Source organism: Tauraco erythrolophus, chromosome 12 (assembly GCF_009769465.1).
Source record: "Tauraco erythrolophus isolate bTauEry1 chromosome 12, bTauEry1.pri, whole genome shotgun sequence".
In the NCBI taxonomy this organism is placed as follows: Eukaryota; Metazoa; Chordata; class Aves; order Musophagiformes; family Musophagidae; genus Tauraco; species Tauraco erythrolophus.
The window spans coordinates 21,623,276-21,640,845 of record NC_141476.1 but is presented as its reverse complement, the minus strand read 5'-3'; the positions used below and the strand labels follow the sequence as shown (position 1 = coordinate 21,640,845).

Genomic DNA, 17,570 nt, shown 5'->3' with positions numbered 1-17,570 from the left:
CGGGGCGGAAGGGCGGAGGCGGGCGGGGCCGCGCACCGCCCCCCGCCGCCGCCGCCGTCCCGCACGGACGCTGATCACCGCCGCGCCGCGCGGCCGGAACCGCAGACGGGCGGGCGGGCGGAGCGGAGCGGCGCCATGGCGGACGCCGCCATCCTGCGGCTGCGGCACTGCGGCGCCGCCATCTTCTGCCGCCGGGCGCCGGCGCGCTGCCCCGCCTGCGGCCGCCCCCTGCGCGGCGCCGCGCTGCCCGCCGCCCCCGTGCGCCTGCCCAGCCCCTTCCGCCGCGGCCACCGGCAGCCCCGCGCCTTCCTGCTGCGGCCCGGCGCCGGCACCTTCCTCGGGTGGGTCGGGCCGCGCGGGACCGGCGGCGCCTCTGCGGAGGGAGAAACGGCCCCGCGCCGCCTCTCGCGGGGACAGCGCTGTCGTCTGTCGCCGACACCGCTGTTTTTCTTTCAGGGGATACGACGGGAAATCCGATCTTCACGTCGGAATAACCAACAGCAACGGTAAAAAGCGCTCCGTGGTTCCTCACAGACTGCCGCGCACCCGCCGTGCCCCGTGTCTGTGCTGCGTGCCCGGTTCAGCCTCACCCCCCGCCTCGGGAATCCGACGGTTATTTCGGGGCCACTTCCCCGGTGGCGGTACCCGGTACCCGTTACACCGCGGGCGGACACATCCAAGTACCTGAGCTTCGCTGGTGCGGAACGCGGACCTCCGCGGCGAGCTGCGCGTATCGCAGCTGGAGCTGAAGAGCCTCCCGGCAGGGCCAGAAAAACCCGGATCCCAAGAATTCCTCTTGCCTTCGGCAGCGAGCGCGCACCGCTCGCCGCTTAGCACAGAGCAGAAGCCACAGGTCATGTCCGTCCTGACACAGGGAAATAAAAAGCTAGGCAGCCTACTTTTTAAAAGCAGTTTCAGTTTTGGACTTGATTTTGACTGAAATACAGTTCTTGCTGCTTCTAAAAATAACCCTAATTTTTTAAAAAAAGCACAAAACATTAAAAAAGCCACATGAAAAAGTCATACCAAGTTCTCCTAGAGTAGGCCCACTCTGCAAAATCTCACTTGAGATACTGAATATAAAGATGGTCTAATTGGGGGTTTAAAAAAGAAGCCTGGTTGTCCCTAAGTTGCTGTCATTATCCAAAGACATCTGAAATTACACAGAAAAACTGGGGACAGGTTTTTGACAACAGCAAGCACTGCGTTTCCTGCTCTGTAGCCACAGGCAGCCACTGATGACGCCATGGTATAGCTGGCCTAAGAAAAAGTGGGAAGGTTGGAAAACTAGTAGTAGCTTTCATCGCTTAAAAAAACCCTACAAACCCACACAAAAAAAAAAAAAGGATATGAATCTGATTATCAGTGCCTCCTGACAATCTGTTGCTCTTTGTTTTCAGGCGTGGTGTATCACTACAACGAGGAAGGCATTCACAGAGATGACACTGGATGGGAACAGTGCATTAGTATCCCACTAGTACCGCCAGACATGTTTGGGCTTCTTCAGCAGTGGGATAAGCTCCTGGAGGAATTTTCTGCAGGAGAGGCGTGGCTTCCTCACAGGTACGTAGTTTAAAAGCTGGATGCAATAGGAGTTTTAGCCTGGGATGATAAGTTGGGCTATTCCGGTTTGGATCCTGCAAGGCTTGGTGTTCATTCAGAACCGCTCCTTTAGAACGTGTTTCTAACAAACCAGTCTGAACAGTGCTGCCAGACTGTCTTGACACTTAGTGGCCTTGCTAAACAGTATTTTTAAGTCATAAGTAACAATTCATCTGCTGGAATGTAAAAGCTCTAATATGAGAGACCATTTTAGGGAGGTTTTCTTCAACAAAAGAATTTTGTGTAGAAAAAAAAACAGTTCAATGAAACATTACCTTTAAGAGTACGCTGCTAAGTACAGGAATAGAAAAGTCCAGGCCCAATTCTGTAATTATTTCTTCTAGGTTCCATAGGTTTCAACAGTTTTAGGTGTTTTTGCATTTAAAGCCTGCCAACACTGATGGGATCCTGGCCCAGATCGTACATCCAGATGACGACTTTGTTGTCAGTGATCAGAAACAGGAAGCAGTCGGGCTCATTCCCAGCTCTTCTGCCTGGTTCGTAGCATTGCTTTGGACAGTTACATACAGAAGGATTTCCAGGTATTTTGAATTAAACCAGTATGTTCCAATGAGAACGTTCAGTTCGTTGTAGCTTTCCGTGAAGTCAATGCCTGATGACGGTGTTACCGGTTACGCAGCCCAGCTAAAACACGCGCTGCCACATCCCTGCAGCCAGCCGACCACAAAGCAGCTGCTCTCCAAGAAAACACCAGTCCTTGAACTGTTCCTCAGTAACAGCACGTGTAACAAGGAGCCTGTCTGAGCATAGTTCTGTGAAGTGTTTCAAGTTAATGAGCACAGACATCACTCATATAAAAGAAAAACCCCCTCAACAAATCAAAAGCAGGTTTTAGCAGTTCAGTATGTGCTTCACTATTAACATTTCAGAGATAACACGTTATCTCCCCACCACCAGGAGATGAAGGAATTTGACCTAGAATAGCATCTTTAAATGGCTATGGAACTTGTGTTCACAATAGAATCCCAGTGCCTTGACGTTATTGCTAAAATGAACTTGGTGTCAAAGAAGCACTGGTGGAAGGTGGGTAGATGTGTGCGTCTCTTCTACAGCTTTTTTTTTTGGTTTTCCTCCATCTGCCGCCTCCTGACAGTGACCTGCTTTTTCCAGAAATAAACCAGTGACCACTAAACTGCTAAAAATGGAACTTTTTAAAATTTATTTTTAAGATGTTAAATTAGCTCTGTTTATTTTTTCAATGGACGGAAACTGCACTAAACTAATCCTGTAATTCCTCTGGGTTCAGGCCAAGCCTAATTCTAATTTTCTTGATTACTTTGCATTTACTGGAAGGATGGTATATAACAGCAGCAAAGAACAGTGGCCACAGCCATGACCAACAATATCTTAAATTACAGAAAATACTGGGTTTGCTTGTCAGGATATAAAGACATGCTTCCCAAAGTGAGATGCCAACTGGAAGGCACAGATGGTAATAAGATGGTATTACAGAATCTTTTGTGTTATGAATACAAAGATAGTCTGCAAACAAAAGAGAGGTTTAACACGCCTTGCTTAGTCGTGGAGTTGATTCAGGAAAGCACTTGTGTACACACACACAGTTTACCCAGATGTGCTGCGGCGCTCTGCAGACTCAGCCCTGAGCTGGGGAACCCAACATCCTTCTCAGTGTCATTCCCAGGTGTTTTGCACTGCACAGTGGTGATAGCCACTCCTGAAGTTACTCGTAATTATTTTTCTTTAACCATTATTTTGGTAAAGTAAGTACACCGTAGCAAATCATTTGCTTAGCAAATGGGAGCTCGGAGGCCACTTCAGACACCCTTATCAAACCAGAAGAGCTTTGAAGAAAACAGTGAGCTGTCCCGAACTGGGCTCAGGGTGACAGGGTTGCTTTTGATAGCCACAGACCTCACATCTTCCAAAACCACTGGGTAAATTCCCAGGGCTGACCAGCAAGCCTCGCAGAACATCCCCTGTGGCAGCACAGACTGTGGAGCCACTGACAGCACAAGGCAAGAAATGAGTCACGGGGCCAGGAAGAACAGGGAGGAATGACATGGGATGAGGCAGTTACAGAAGGAGCTTGAGGACTGGGGAGATGGCAGACGGGCTTCTGAGCAGGTCTGCGTCAAATGCAGTTACACAGGGCCAGTGGAAAAAGCAGCACTGTGTGGTGAAGGAATGGAATAAATTACTGAAGCTGTTAGTGGCCAGCATGAAACATTTGGGAGAATCTGAGAAACATTCTAACGGTGAAAAGAAAGGTAAGTGCCCTGTGCTCCTAAGGTGGGGGGGGGAAACAAAAAAAAAAAGCAGCAAGAACGTTTTAAATGGCTGCTCCTCCTGCTCAGTATATCTGTCCTTGCACAACTGGCACAAATTATTGCCAATCGGAGTCTGACTGGCACACTGTAGAGCAGCTGTATCAACACAGTAGTGATATGGAATTTAGTTGATCTTAAGTAGGCTTCCAAGTTAATGCCACGCTGAAGAAGTGCACGTGGTGGCACACAATTAACATCACTGCTGCAGGAAGAAGTTTTCAAGATTGCTAACAGAGTAACAATACATGGAAGAGCAAAGGTTAACAAGGTAAAAGCCAAATAAGTATAAAAAATTAAGAACTCATTATTGTAAAGTCTGCAGCCTTTTTTTTTTTTTTTTTTTTTTTCTTTTTCCATGCTCACAGTTTCTAATATCCCTGACTGGAAAGAACAGCTTGCGATGAACAGAATATATTTAAGCAGCAGCATTAAAGGAAAGTGGCAATGGTTCTTGGAGAGCATGGGCTTCCTTATTTCACTCAGTAAATATTCCTCCATGCACAGCAATTATGGGATTAGTGCTAACTCTTATTAACGAGGTATTTTCCCTAGGTATGAAGAACATGACCACAACTGCTACACGTACGCGCTGGCATTCATTAACAGTGTCCTGACGGCACAAGGAAAACGGCAAATGAGTAAAAGCGAATTTACAGAGAAATTTGTGATCCCACAGACAAAGAAAGCTTCCAAATACATCACTCTGCATCAGGAGCTAACGGCTAATGAATTCTACATTGTACCCCTTCCTGATGGAGAAAACAGTGCTGAACATGACAAGCTACTGTCCTAAAACATCTACAACATGTAGTAGGAGAAGCAAGTCTTACAACTCCAAATCTCAGGGCTTAAGATGCATGATCCACCTAATGTATTTAAAAACACAATTAATTTTACGTGTTAACCTGCACATTATGGAAGGATTGGGAAACTGAACTTGTGCATTTGAATGAAACAACATACATACAGTGCACACACTACAGAAAATTTCTCTGGGAACTATTCATATGGAGAAATGTTTTCCTATTTTCATTCACTATATGCTCTGTTCTGCCAAGACACTTAACACCAGAAATCGTAACTGCTGTGTAATTAAGGGTTTTAACAAATGAACTGTGGTAGCCTAAGCTGTAGCAAACCAAAATGTTTTTTCCTATCACACTTGTTTACTGATGAGTGAAAAAAAAGGAATTTGTGCTTGAGTGCTGCTGAAATCCAAAGTCCATGACTTAATACAGATTCCCTACAGGCAAAGTTATTTTCCTTTACTTTAATTGCTAATAAATACAACAACAAATAAATCCAGCCTCTTTGCCAGATATATTTCTTTTGCAGTTCTTCTGTTCTTCAGTTTTGCACGTTTATTCCTCAAACCAAGACAGATGGGTAGTATTAAAAGAGAAGAATTTAGCATCTGTATCTGTTAGTATCTGTAATAAGCAACAGACTTCTCAGGATTTATCTCGGAGTTAAAACTTTAGAACTTAACAAAAAGAAATTTCAGTTAAAAAAAAAATCTAAAAGATCCTCCAACAGCACTTCTACCTATTGTACATTTGTATGCTGAGGTCAAAAATTGTGCAGTCCATAATTTTCTGCAATTTCACTTTATTTACTTACATTCTAGTTTAAGAAAATAATTTCAGCTTTTTTTCCTTCCTAATGTCTGCAAAGCAAGCTGCTCTTAGTCTGGAGGTAAGTCCTATTTTCTCAAAGATGGAGAAGTAACCATAAACGATGGGGGTTTTGTCTGCATCTATACACAAACTGCACTAACCCTGCCCCCCCAAAACACTCCCTAGCTGCACACACCACACTTAACACACTTCCCCCCTCCATTTTCTTCCACTTCTTGCATACATACTTGTTCAGCTCGAAAAAGCTACTATGCAATTAACATTCTCACTTTACATCTTTCTAGCAGAAGTCACATTAAATGAAAGCAAAGACTAGAAGATCTTCCACTTCTGATTTGTGTCTTGTTTCCTGCATTCGTGACTAAACTGCCGAAGTAAACAAGACTGTGGTTTTGTGTTTGGTGGGAACAGTCCAAGTTGACAGAATTTTTACCAGCCCTGGAAAATTTCCTGTGACCAGGAGGCAAACCTCCTTTTACAGTGACCCAAAGCAGCACAAAAATACCCAAAACAGTGTCATTGTCACCAGCTATAATGTATCCTGGCTGTTGTAGCAAACATGTTCTCTCACAACGGGGGTGGAAAAAATAAAAATCTCAACAGCACGGGGGAGCAAGGAAGCCCATTGTTCAAACACTAAGAAGGAATTCAAATGCCTGAATAAATCAGCAATACTTAAAACACAGGGTAGGTGATACTTCAACCTCCTGGCTCTACTTGAAAGACAGCTGAATACCTGCTGGGTGGGTTGGCTGGTTGTTTTTTTCCAACATGGCTTAGCAATAGCAAACCTCCTGTTAGGAACCTGCAATCCAGATTAAATCTTACAGAAGGGTTAGAAAAGAGCAGCACTTCAGTGCAGCACGGCAGAACTGCTCAGCAGTGCCCTACGCCTCGCGGTACAAAACGCAGCGGTGTCTCCCAGTCTGTGTTACAACACAGGCAGGCCAGGGCAGAGAGCTACGAGCGCACTATGAAAATAAATGTAGAGACTTAAAATTGCTGGATAAAAGAGAAAAAAACAGCAAAGAAACTGAGATCTATACTTGCCAAGCTAGAGAGACTGCCTTCCTCTCACTAGCTCAGCAAATCTTCATCATTTTCTGCACAGTAACTTATCTTCAACAAAAGTAAAGGGCATTAACTTGCGGCCGGGGCATCTTGCTGTCATGGGGCAAGATCAGGTCCTTAGTTTCATGGAGGAATCTTCTGCTGCAAATCCCAAGGGAACAGGACATCTTACCCAAATGGAGCTGGTAGGTGCTCAGACCTCAGAATTAGTTTAAATCCTCGCACGTTCTGGGAAGAGTTCCTCAATTCTGAGCGGTGCTTGTGAAAATAAAGCCACTCCATTCCAGGGCCTGGGCATCTAACAACGTGTTGCAATGCTCAAGATCACAACAACCAAAGATTTCTCCCAAATCTACGTTTGTGCAACTTCCTCAAGGCTATGAAGTCAGGTTTTAGTTGAAGAAGAATGATACCACAGGTATCCCAAAAGGTTATTTGACTCGCTCTAATTACTGTTGGCTTTTAACTAGCTAAAAACAAGCATTAAAACTTGAGGATTATTGAGTTAAAGTCCTCATTTCTGAAGAAACGCAGGATGCTGTGCTGAGCTACAAAAGGCAGTTGGCCTTACACTTCCTAAGTTCAGCTCTGAAGAATCTGTGAGGTATTCCCAGAAACTGTTTGACCCCTTGTTGCTTTGTCTTTCAGGCAGATATCCAAGTTCTGGACTTGAGTGGCTCTGCAGGCTGTAGTGCCTACACAGTGCTAATGCCTGGGTCTGTCACAATATTAAAAATTCTGTTACTAATCACTGCAGTCTAGCCACCATTCAAAGATACACATTTGTAAGTTTTAAGGAAACAAACAAGTATTTTGAGTTGGGACACAGCTTTAATTTCCCCCCCCTTCATATGCATTCTTATAGTTCAGTTATGTTTTTCAACACAAAATTATCTCCAGTAAACAGACTATACCTCATTTTAAATAGCATTTATACATACCAACTGTGTATGTCGATAGAAACCATTCTGAGGCAATGATTCATCATGAGAAGATCAGGTAAATACCAACAAGACGTGGTTCTAAGAACAGGAAGTTTTTCCTATACAGTCAGTTAAAGTTCATCTTGCTCACTGCGCTCACGGGAGGAAACCCACCGAGTCACAATCAGTTCCTGAAATAAAAAACAGCAACTATTATGGAAGTGGGAAGGAAAAAAAAAACAACTACAAGCAATCAGTGAGGGACAGGGATTAAGCCTTCAGCAAATTGACATATATTACGAGACCACTGAGAAATTCTAGCAGACGACTGCTTTTATTCCTGAAGCGAGCGAGTCTCTCAAAATGTTTTTCTCCCTTCGTTTTTAAACATACATTAACCTTACAGTCTCCACAGGTATCCCTGTTTCCCCATGCAAATGCTTACATTCACAGTAGCAGCAACATTAAAAATTTAGATGATCTTAAGTCTTTAAACAGCCTGCAATGCAATTGTGCCTTGGGGCACAAAAGAATCTAGTTTATTTTACTGCAGCTAGGTGTGCAAAAAGCAAAGCACGCTGAAGAGCAAACAGTGCAAGGGGGCCCTTACAGCTGGCTGTCCAGCTGCCCAGGCAAAGGAGAGAAGTAATTTCTCACCTGAACCTTAATTCTTTTGATACATTCTGGTGTCGACATCTCTTTTTCAGTCATGTCAGACGGTCTAATCAAATAGCACAACATAAGTTCCTGTTGGTAAACAGAAAACATGAATTTCAACTGATTTCTTTCTATGCGAGTTTTAGATTAATTAGGAACGCAGACACCAGGTTTCCTACAAGATGTCTTCTGCAAACCAGGCTGGGGAGAGCTGTGTAACACACACAGATCTCTTTTTCCTTATCGAAGCATAAAACTGCTGTAAGATAAACTGGAATTACAACAGGGCACCTGCGCACCATGACTATGAGCATGGCAGCACTATGTTGGAGGCTCTATCACAGGGAAAAATCTTCTGGAAACTTTCCGTTTCACCGTTCAAAAGAAAATCCTGGTAGATGGAGAGGGCTTTAAAAACAGAAGTGGCAAGCAGGAAAGAAGCGTCCCTCGGGTCCTTCTTCTGATCCTCACACCACTTTTAACATTCCTACAGGCGACAACTTTAATAAGCTTCTTCCAGAATTCATCTGGATATTGACAAAGGAAACTTGTTTGCCTACTGGCAACTCAACATGTTCTTCAGCGGACTAGAAACAGAAAGATTGTTTTCTCCAGCCTCACTCCAAGTCCCTGCCGTTTGGAACCAAACTGTACATTAATAATTTTAAAGCTATTTTAAAACTAGCGTCTTACACTTACCTTAGAAGCATTAACAGTTGTTCTGTTCAACCCAGACAAGGACTTCCAGCTGAGTGGTCTGTGAAGAGAACCTTCGAAATTATCATCAACCATTTCAGCAATGACTGAGTAACTGGAAAACAAAGCAGACAGGACAATTCACAGAAGGAAAATTACCATTTTAGGAAGATCATGGAACTTAAGAATTAGAGCCTAAAAACTGGTGTTATACAATACGCCAGCACGCAGTAAGCAAGTTGTGAAACTGAAGTCTCTTTCTACTAGGGCAAGAGGAGAAAAGATGAAGTTGTGAATATGCTTACTGGCACCTTCCCTCCCCACCCTTCTGCTGATGTTTGTAGCATTCTCTTATGAATGCCAACCTGACATTTATAACCAATTTATTATCTAGGAGCTCAAGCTGGCTAGCAAACGAATAAAGACAATTATCATCCCTTCAAAGTTTCTTCTCTCAAATTACAGAAATTATCCACACAATGTATTTTTAAAAGTCAGTATGACTAAATCAAATTACTTTCCTGCGTGCGTTCATCATATGAATGCTAAATATGCTCATTGAAACTTTTCATTTTAATGTTTTCCTATTGTTGTATGAATTCAATGAAATTGTGTAACTTAGTACCTCTGCTAAAAGGATTTTTGCATTCCCAATATGAATGCATCTGGCAAAGTATTTTGAGTGAAGTATGTGAGCTCAACCAGTGAAGATATTAAATTTGTGTGAGAGAAATTTACTACTTCAAAACTAAGAAATTAGACAGAAACACGAGCTTCAAACCTTGCATGATAGAAGGGGGGGCCTTTTCGATACAGCACTGAAATGAAAGAGGAACAGATTAATTAATTAAATTAATAAATTATAAATAAATAAATAAAATTAATCAAAGTTTCCAGCTGAGTTTAATACCGGGGTCCACAAATTTTTTCAAATGTTTTCTAAGTTTTAATTACACAAAACAAAACTTCAACACTTTTGAATTCTGCTCCAAATTATGTTGTTGCAGCAAGTGGAGAGAGAGGGAAGAGAAAAAAACACCACGGGAGCAGCGGGGTGACTCAGGTCAGCGGAGTGGCAGGTAAAAGATAAAGTAGAAGAGCCAACGGACAGTTAGCAACTGCTGGGGGAAGAAGTTTAGGACAGAATTTTTCTGCGACAGACTCCTGCTTTTAACACTGTATTTGCAACAGAAGTTGAGCCACTGGAGTTCAAGTAAAAGATCACAATAAGCCATGGAGTTTCTGTTCTAAGCAAGCATTTTCCTGAAGTTTTAGGAGAGGCAAAGGGCACAAGTTCTTACCTACTGCTCACCAGACCCACTAGAAGTTCCTTCTCTATCCAAGAGCACACAAGACTCGTGGCAGCTGGCCTGCTGTACCTGAGCTAAGCGGTTATGTATCCTCTCTGCCCTTTGTCATGAGCTTGTAAGAGGGGACTTGCTTCAACTTGCGCAGGTTCTCCTATTAGCATTTCATTCCAGGGACAACCATGATGTGCAAATTATCCACTAGAAGCAATGGCAGTAATATAAGTTCTAAGAAGGTACTGCCAAAGAACAAGAAGCTAGAGGAGCTGAGGAGTAAGGCAGAACTCCTACTGGCCTTAAACTAATCCACTTCCTTTGTCTGGCACCAATCCAAAGGCAGTGATATGCTAAACAGCAAATTAAGGCCAGAACACAAAGGAACGGTGAACAAACTAATACCAATTTCACGCATACGTCAGGTGATCAATAGCAAAACCCCACCTACAACCCAGGGTACAGACCAGTGATGCTGAATTCAGCCAAACTGACACTCTGATCTAAAGGACTAGCTCAGCGCCACCTCAGCAGACTCAAATACAAAATACACAAACCCCAAAACTATAAAACTGCTGCAGCAGTACTAAACACCTGCTGGTTTGTATGCACACATTAAAAAATACCTCCCTTTGGGCACATTTTCCTGTAATGACAGGCATTACTCTACTGTTTATGATGTGAGCTGGATGTAGTTCTTGAATTACTTAGAAAGGGTTTATGGATATTACTGATTATTTCTGTAAGATTAAAAACCCTACCATTAACAAACAAGCAAGTCCCTTCCTTGTCCTCCCCTCTCAAAAAAAACCATACAGAGAAACAAGTCTTAGCAGTAAGTTCAGCAGAAGTCCAGCTTCCATTAAACAGGATGAATCATGAGATGCATGGACTTGATGTGAATTGGGATCTAGATGCAAACCTGCTATTCCAGAGACTGTCATGTTAATACCACAGAAAATGTGTTTAGAGGAGATAGGGAAACTTGGGAAGGGAATTTCAGTGCAATCCTCTATTAATTATTAACGTCACGAAGCAAAACAGGCTTTTTGAGCTCCCTCTTTAGCTAGTGGGTATGGGATGTAACTTTACTGCTGACACAGTCTAGCCAAAGGTGTTTTTGCCAACTGCAGTAGCGAAGCCTGCTCCTGTCAGGCAGCTCCTCAACTGAATTCATCTTTGGCACGGGAGTTTGCACCATCCGGAAGGAAGTCAGGGGCAAATTGTTCCATGTTTTAAGGAAGCTACTTACGGAGATCAGTTCCGTACTTCAGCCCGACTTTGGGGACCCAGCCCTTACTGCGGAAGTAGTGATATGCCATGTAAGTAGTTTTAAAGTTGGGCTTCACGTCGCTGAAAACTTCCCACAGCTTCAAAATAGTGAGGGGCTCCTAAAAATTGCAACCAAAGGCAGTAACATGACTGTACAACATTACAGCAGATAGAGAATACTGTGTGCAGCAGAGCATAACAGCCGAATACCAAATACCAGAGTCCACTACAAACAGCAGGAACTTCAGGCAATAAAATACAGAAGCCCTAAATATAAGACAGAAACGTGTTGCTCCATGTAGGTGGGTTTTTTTTCATCTCACAATCAGTCCCATAACACCCTTGTTTAAAGGGAAATCTGATAAATCTTGAACTAGAAGCACAGGTTTCAATTATTTTGTCATTACATTACCTGTAGCTTGATATACTTATAAATTAGTGCTTAAAACTCCATGGAATTTTCCTGTTTCAAGAAAGGGAGAGCATTCACCACATTATTCCTCCCATACTTTTCCCGTAATTCCTGCCTAAGTTACAACAAAAACCTTTCTCTACGGAAAGACTGTGCTTAGCTGTATTTGCCTTGGAAAATGCAAAACTTTCAGACTAGTATTTCATAAATAGAATTATCATTACTTACAAGAAAAACTTCCCAATTACTTTGTTTGGTATTTCATCCTTCAGAATTAACAGCATAAAATACTGCCATAGTGGGTAAAAATTTTAGACCACAACATATCCAAACTAATGGTATCCCCAGTAATCCAAAATTAATCCAATCCTTACCTCACCATAATAAATACTTAAACATCCCAGAGCGTATACCAAGAAAAAAGCCTGAAAAAATAAACAGAGGCATTTTAACTGATAGCTACGCTGTTCCTGTAGTTTATATTCCACATAAGAACAAAGGCTCAAATTAATTTTATACAAGAATCCTAATGTCGTCAAGACAAATAAGTTGCCTGAGAGTTTGTTGTGAGATTTGTCTTCATGACCTTTACATTTCAACACATAGCAGTGCAAAAAAATCTAGGCATGTGCTGCAGACTCCTGAAGGCACTGTGTTAAAACTAACACACATGAATATATTTATAAGCAGGATTTATATAAATATTTCATTCCGGTATTTCTAAACTTAAGTCCTATCACTAGTCTCTTTGTCAGTGGCATTATTCATATGAAGTGAATAGGATTGAACCTTACTTTTTTTTTAACCATATCATGTAATTATCGCAGGTTATTAAAAATTAGTTTAATGACTAAGGAAATCAAAATATTTTGGAGATACCAGAGAATCTGTATTTCAGAAACAGGTATTAAATTATGTTGTAACATAGATTGATGTTTATTTTTCAGATTAAAAGTAAAACAACTTGTACTGTATTTGAATCATACCTCTTCCAAGCTGAGTTGTAAATATTCAAAAATCCTAAATGGATTTCTTCTGCATACTAGTTTCTCCTTCTTGACAACCTACAAGAAAAATACACGGTATTACTAAAACTTTCAACTGGAAAAAAAACACTGAATTCTCAGAAGAGCAGTTATGATATCATTTTTCTAAAAGATTAGGATACTCTTTATCCTTACATTTTCTTGCCCATGAGCAGAGCCATCTTCAGGACATAAGCTAACTTCTTCCTCCTCTTGCACCAGTACATATTCTGGAGCACACTCTCTTGACTGGGTCACCTCCCGAGACCTTTGCCCAGTGCTCTCCTTAGCCTTGCAGCCACAGTGCACCAGGAAACCATGCTGCTGGCAAGACCCTTCAGAGAGCTCTTTCAAATCACCTCGTTCCTGTTCTTTAGAGCCACGTGTGGCCACAGGATCTAACGCTGGATCTCCTTCCAGACAGGCTCTCCTGCAGCCTTCATTCTGATCCTCAGGACACAGGGCTACTACGTTTCCAGTATCTGTAGAAGATTGTCCAGAAAGTTCTGTGTTTTCTGTATTTCGGTCCTTTCTGTTGCAACTATTACCAGTTTGTTCAGCTCCATCCTCTTCCAAAAATGGCAGCTCAAGAGGCTTAGTGTAATTTTCAAGAATTCTGGTAACAGAGCAGTCATCAAATCCTTGCTTTTGCAAAATACTTTTAGCCCACTGAACATGATACTGGTACCTAGTAAACAAGTGAAATAAATGAGAAGTTCTAGGGTGTCACGTCCTTTATTTAACATCTTAAAAACAAGCATCTTAAAAAAAGAAGATTCAACACAGTTCACGAAACAAATCTGAACACACATGCCAATAACTGCCATGCAAAGTAACACCATGTGCAATGTAACAGGACTCCCGTCTCCAGGAAGCTGCAGATGGCATTACGGAGCACCAAGATGCTGCTGCTTTCTTTGGCTGTGCTTTGCCTTTCAGACTTCTGTGGCTACAAACACCGTTACTGAATGCTGGACAAGGACTGCTGCTATACAGTTTCGAGAAGCAGGAATTTCACCAGGAAAAAAACTCCCTTCTCCCACAGAAGCCTTAAGCCTGAATTCCCTACAAAAACTTCTTGGTATGAGAACTTGCATGATTAAAATATGCAACAAGACTTTGTACGTAGAGGTCTCACACACTTCATCTATTATACAGCTGAACGCTATCTTCAAAATTCAGTTTTAACTGGCTTTGAAACAGCAATGGCACAGCAAAAACACCAGTGTAAAAATCTTAAGCAGAAACAACTTTCAGTTTTAATCAAAACCCACACATCCCTGAGAAACAAAAATAACTCTATCGGTGAAATAGCAGCTGAATGCTGTAAATATATCTAATATTTTTCAATCATGATAGAATTTTTTGTGCTCCTTCAATTATTTCTCCTTGGAAGATAACATTAATATGCAGTTGAAGACATTAACATTCATTCTGTGGAAGTTACAGGTAGGTGAGTGCAGCTGTCCTTACTCAAACATGGACAACTGTAGTACAGTATTTTTTATTTCCCAAACCAAAATCCTAACACGGCAATTACAGACCAGGTAATGAAGAACTCCAAAGACACTGAAATGCAAATTTCATCTGTCAATGCAAAACATAAGTCCCTCTGACGTCTCGTAACAAAACTATACAATTCAGTGCTGTACTTTTGGTTACAAAAAACGGACTCGTCTTTGTCCTACGATTTAATTACCATATAATTGGCACTTACAGATCTCTACTGAGACAGATCACGATGCACCTTTTGCACCAACGTAACGACACTTTCACTGACACTCAGCTGTATCTGCTGGCACATCAAGCAGTCATGAACCAGACAAATAATGACAAATGTTTCTGCAAGTAGCAACAACTGTAGTAGCAGCAGCAGTAAGATTGCTACGGTTTGTCTTGCCTAAAATTGAGGACTGAAGGAACATAACTTTTAAATTCAAATAAAGTGAAATTTTTAGAGCTATCATAAGATTAAAGCAAACAGTAACTAACTTGCATACTCTTACAGTTCTTTCACATACTACTGAAGTGGAACAAAATAAATATGTGGTCAAACACTCTGTTTTGCTAAATGTACTAACTAGAAATGTTAATAGAGACTATGAAAACAAAAAGTAAAACACTTATGTATTATACAAGTTCAAGAGCTGCTTCAGCCCACATTATAATAATTCAATAAGGAAATTTGAGTTATTTTAAATAGCCTGCCACAGAAACTTCTCTTTCTACTCTTTAGCTGAGAAATATAACCTTATGCTTGATATTATTATGAATTAATTACCCATACATGCACTCAATCTTGGCTTCTCTTCAGTAATTAATACCTGCAAGCTTACCTAAAAACCTATGCTGAATATCACCTACTCTATTTCTAGCTTTTATAATGTGGTTTACAAATTACATACAACTAAAAGAAATAGAAGCAAGTCATCAGCATTTATACAGCCACCAATCTGAAAACCAGTGAAATATGAAATAGAAAAATCCGTTTCATAAAAAAACAAGAACAAATTAATGTAAATTAACTTACTTTTTGGATGCAATTATAGGCATGTTTAAGTTAGCACCTGTATAAAGAAAAATCATACATTGTTTCATCAATATAAAAATATTTACACGTGATTTTGATCACTGAGGTAATCTGCAGCCTAGTAACTACCCTCATTTTCACTCCTCTATGCCACTTTGGTCCCACTTGTGTTCAAGGACACAGCAGAACTAGAAAAGGTATGGAGGGAACAGCCTGCACAAGAGGAACAACTGAACACAGTATTTTCCTCCAGCCCATAAAAAGACAATTTGGAGGGATATAAAATCCATCGATGTCTATTGAGACTTAACTGCCATGGAAAAGATGAATAAAGAATGACAATCTTTCTATAAACAACCAAGAGCAGACTAGATGTAATTGCCTACAAGCAGATTAAAAATTTCACATATCCTTGCTCCACGATTTCATTGACATTAAATCTACATATTTAAACCAAGAAAAATTGGCCAGCTACACAAAGAAAAGTCCAAGGATGATGCTTTTACTTACAGACTTCCTACAAAACAAATCACCGAAGGCTAGGAGAATGCACTACAGAGCTACTGACATATGTTTTCTGTTCTATTTTTCCTAGGACCCTGGTACTGGCCATCATCAGAGACAAGGTATGGAAGGAGCGAGATCCTTGATCTGACCCAGTAGAGAGATTATTTTTCTGTAATTTGTAAACATACATCTTCAATGAGGCAAGAGAAGTTAAAAGTACTACTAGAACAGTGACGGAAGCACAAACTGGCACAACTTACCTTGCCACTTAGCAACCAGTGAAGGATCTGAAATGCTGTACACTGGTCGACTTCTTGAAAGGATACCTTTTCCAAAATAGCCCTTCAAAGAAAAGGAAAAATCCTTATTATATCACCAGACAAAATGAACTTTCCAAATATAAAATGTTTACTGCCAAGATCAGCTGAAAAAAAAATTACTGAAATTCTGCAGCATTTAAGCTTTGCCTAAAGCTTGGCCCTTAGCTTCTGACAACTAGCTCAACACTAAACAGCTGCACTCAAAGATTTCACCAGTGGAGGGTGTTGGGTCTTTTCCTCAGCTCTAAATATTTGTCAGTCGACATCTCCAAGCAGACTTTTGAAAGCAGAGGCAGAAGAAAACACCTGTGTGTTTGCATAATAGAAAACAAAAAGATGGGTAAAGCTACTGCATACGAATGGTGGTGAAATGGTACTCGGGCATAAGAGGCTTAAGGTAGCTTATTTTACTCAGAAAGAAATCACTCTGAAGTCAAAAGAATTCTGCAAGCATCTATGAAATATTAATATTCCAACCTCCTGAGCATTAAAAACAGGAAAATGCTTTTTCAAGGTTGCATAAAATGTTGAAAAGAGAAGTAAATATAACAAACATGAAGTCTTTGCAGCTGTTTTTTAGCTCACAATGTCACTTCATTCCAAAAATTATTTCCTGGTATAAGAATGAAATACTTCCCACATTTGATACAGAATATATGTTTTGTCCTGATTTCAGGAGAGAAGGGAGATATGGAGAATTACTGGAGGCTAAAGGGGAAGGAGAACATAACTGCAGGCAGATTTTAGCAAGTATTATGCTTTACCTGCATTTAAAACACTAAAATTACTGTGCAAAGAGGGTACAGCACCTTGTTATAAAGCTGTTCAATGTCTTCAGGGTTCCTTACAATAACATTGTTGTTAATGATTTCAGCCTGGCACATTCGGAAATCCTTCCCACCCACTTCCACAGGAAAGGGAGCCACGTATGTCTCAAAAACTCTTCTTTTCCTTCTTGGGGGATGAAAAACTGCTTCTGCCATTTCCTAATATTAACGCTTCCTCCTAAAAAGTGGAAACAAAACATTTCAAGTTCAGGAGTTACAGTTCACTCATTTTCACACGTTTCAGCAATATTCCCATCCCAACAGCAAATCAGCAATAAAGCCTACAGTACAGGCCAAGCTTCATTCCGTAACCATTATGCCAGACAAGCACAAGCAGCGATTCACTGGTGTTACCTGCGAATCTCTTTCTCCTGGGGTCTGCAGTATCCCCCGAAGCCCAGGTGAGGTCAGTTCTTAGCTAAGAGTTTATATAAAAAGTAAACTTAAGATGAACGGTAAGTACATAAACTCCCGAAAACAT

General features: G+C 41.3%; 2 protein-coding genes across 2 annotated transcripts; one reads left to right on the top strand and one right to left on the bottom strand.

Moving 5' to 3' along the window:
* The first annotated feature begins 135 nt into the window (after positions 1-135).
* On the top strand, positions 136-5,248 carry MKRN2OS (MKRN2 opposite strand). Its single transcript, XM_086618936.1, has 4 exons — positions 136-341; positions 457-506; positions 1,401-1,563; positions 4,464-5,248. Exons 1-4 carry the CDS (start codon positions 136-138, stop codon positions 4,702-4,704), a joined length of 660 nt encoding a protein of 219 aa, XP_086475062.1. The 3' UTR covers positions 4,705-5,248.
* A 2,217-nt stretch (positions 5,249-7,465) lies between these two features.
* TSEN2 (tRNA splicing endonuclease subunit 2) lies at positions 7,466-17,260 on the bottom strand. Its single transcript, XM_009987051.2, has 11 exons — positions 17,072-17,260; positions 16,203-16,284; positions 15,436-15,472; positions 13,062-13,593; positions 12,867-12,944; positions 12,255-12,305; positions 11,449-11,587; positions 9,677-9,713; positions 8,899-9,010; positions 8,200-8,289; positions 7,466-7,733 (listed from the first exon to the last, which is right to left on the bottom strand). The coding sequence occupies exons 1-11, from the start codon at positions 17,243-17,245 to the stop codon at positions 7,674-7,676; spliced, it is 1,392 nt and encodes a 463-aa protein (XP_009985353.1). The 5' UTR covers positions 17,246-17,260; the 3' UTR covers positions 7,466-7,673.
* Positions 17,261-17,570: the final 310 nt, after the last annotated feature.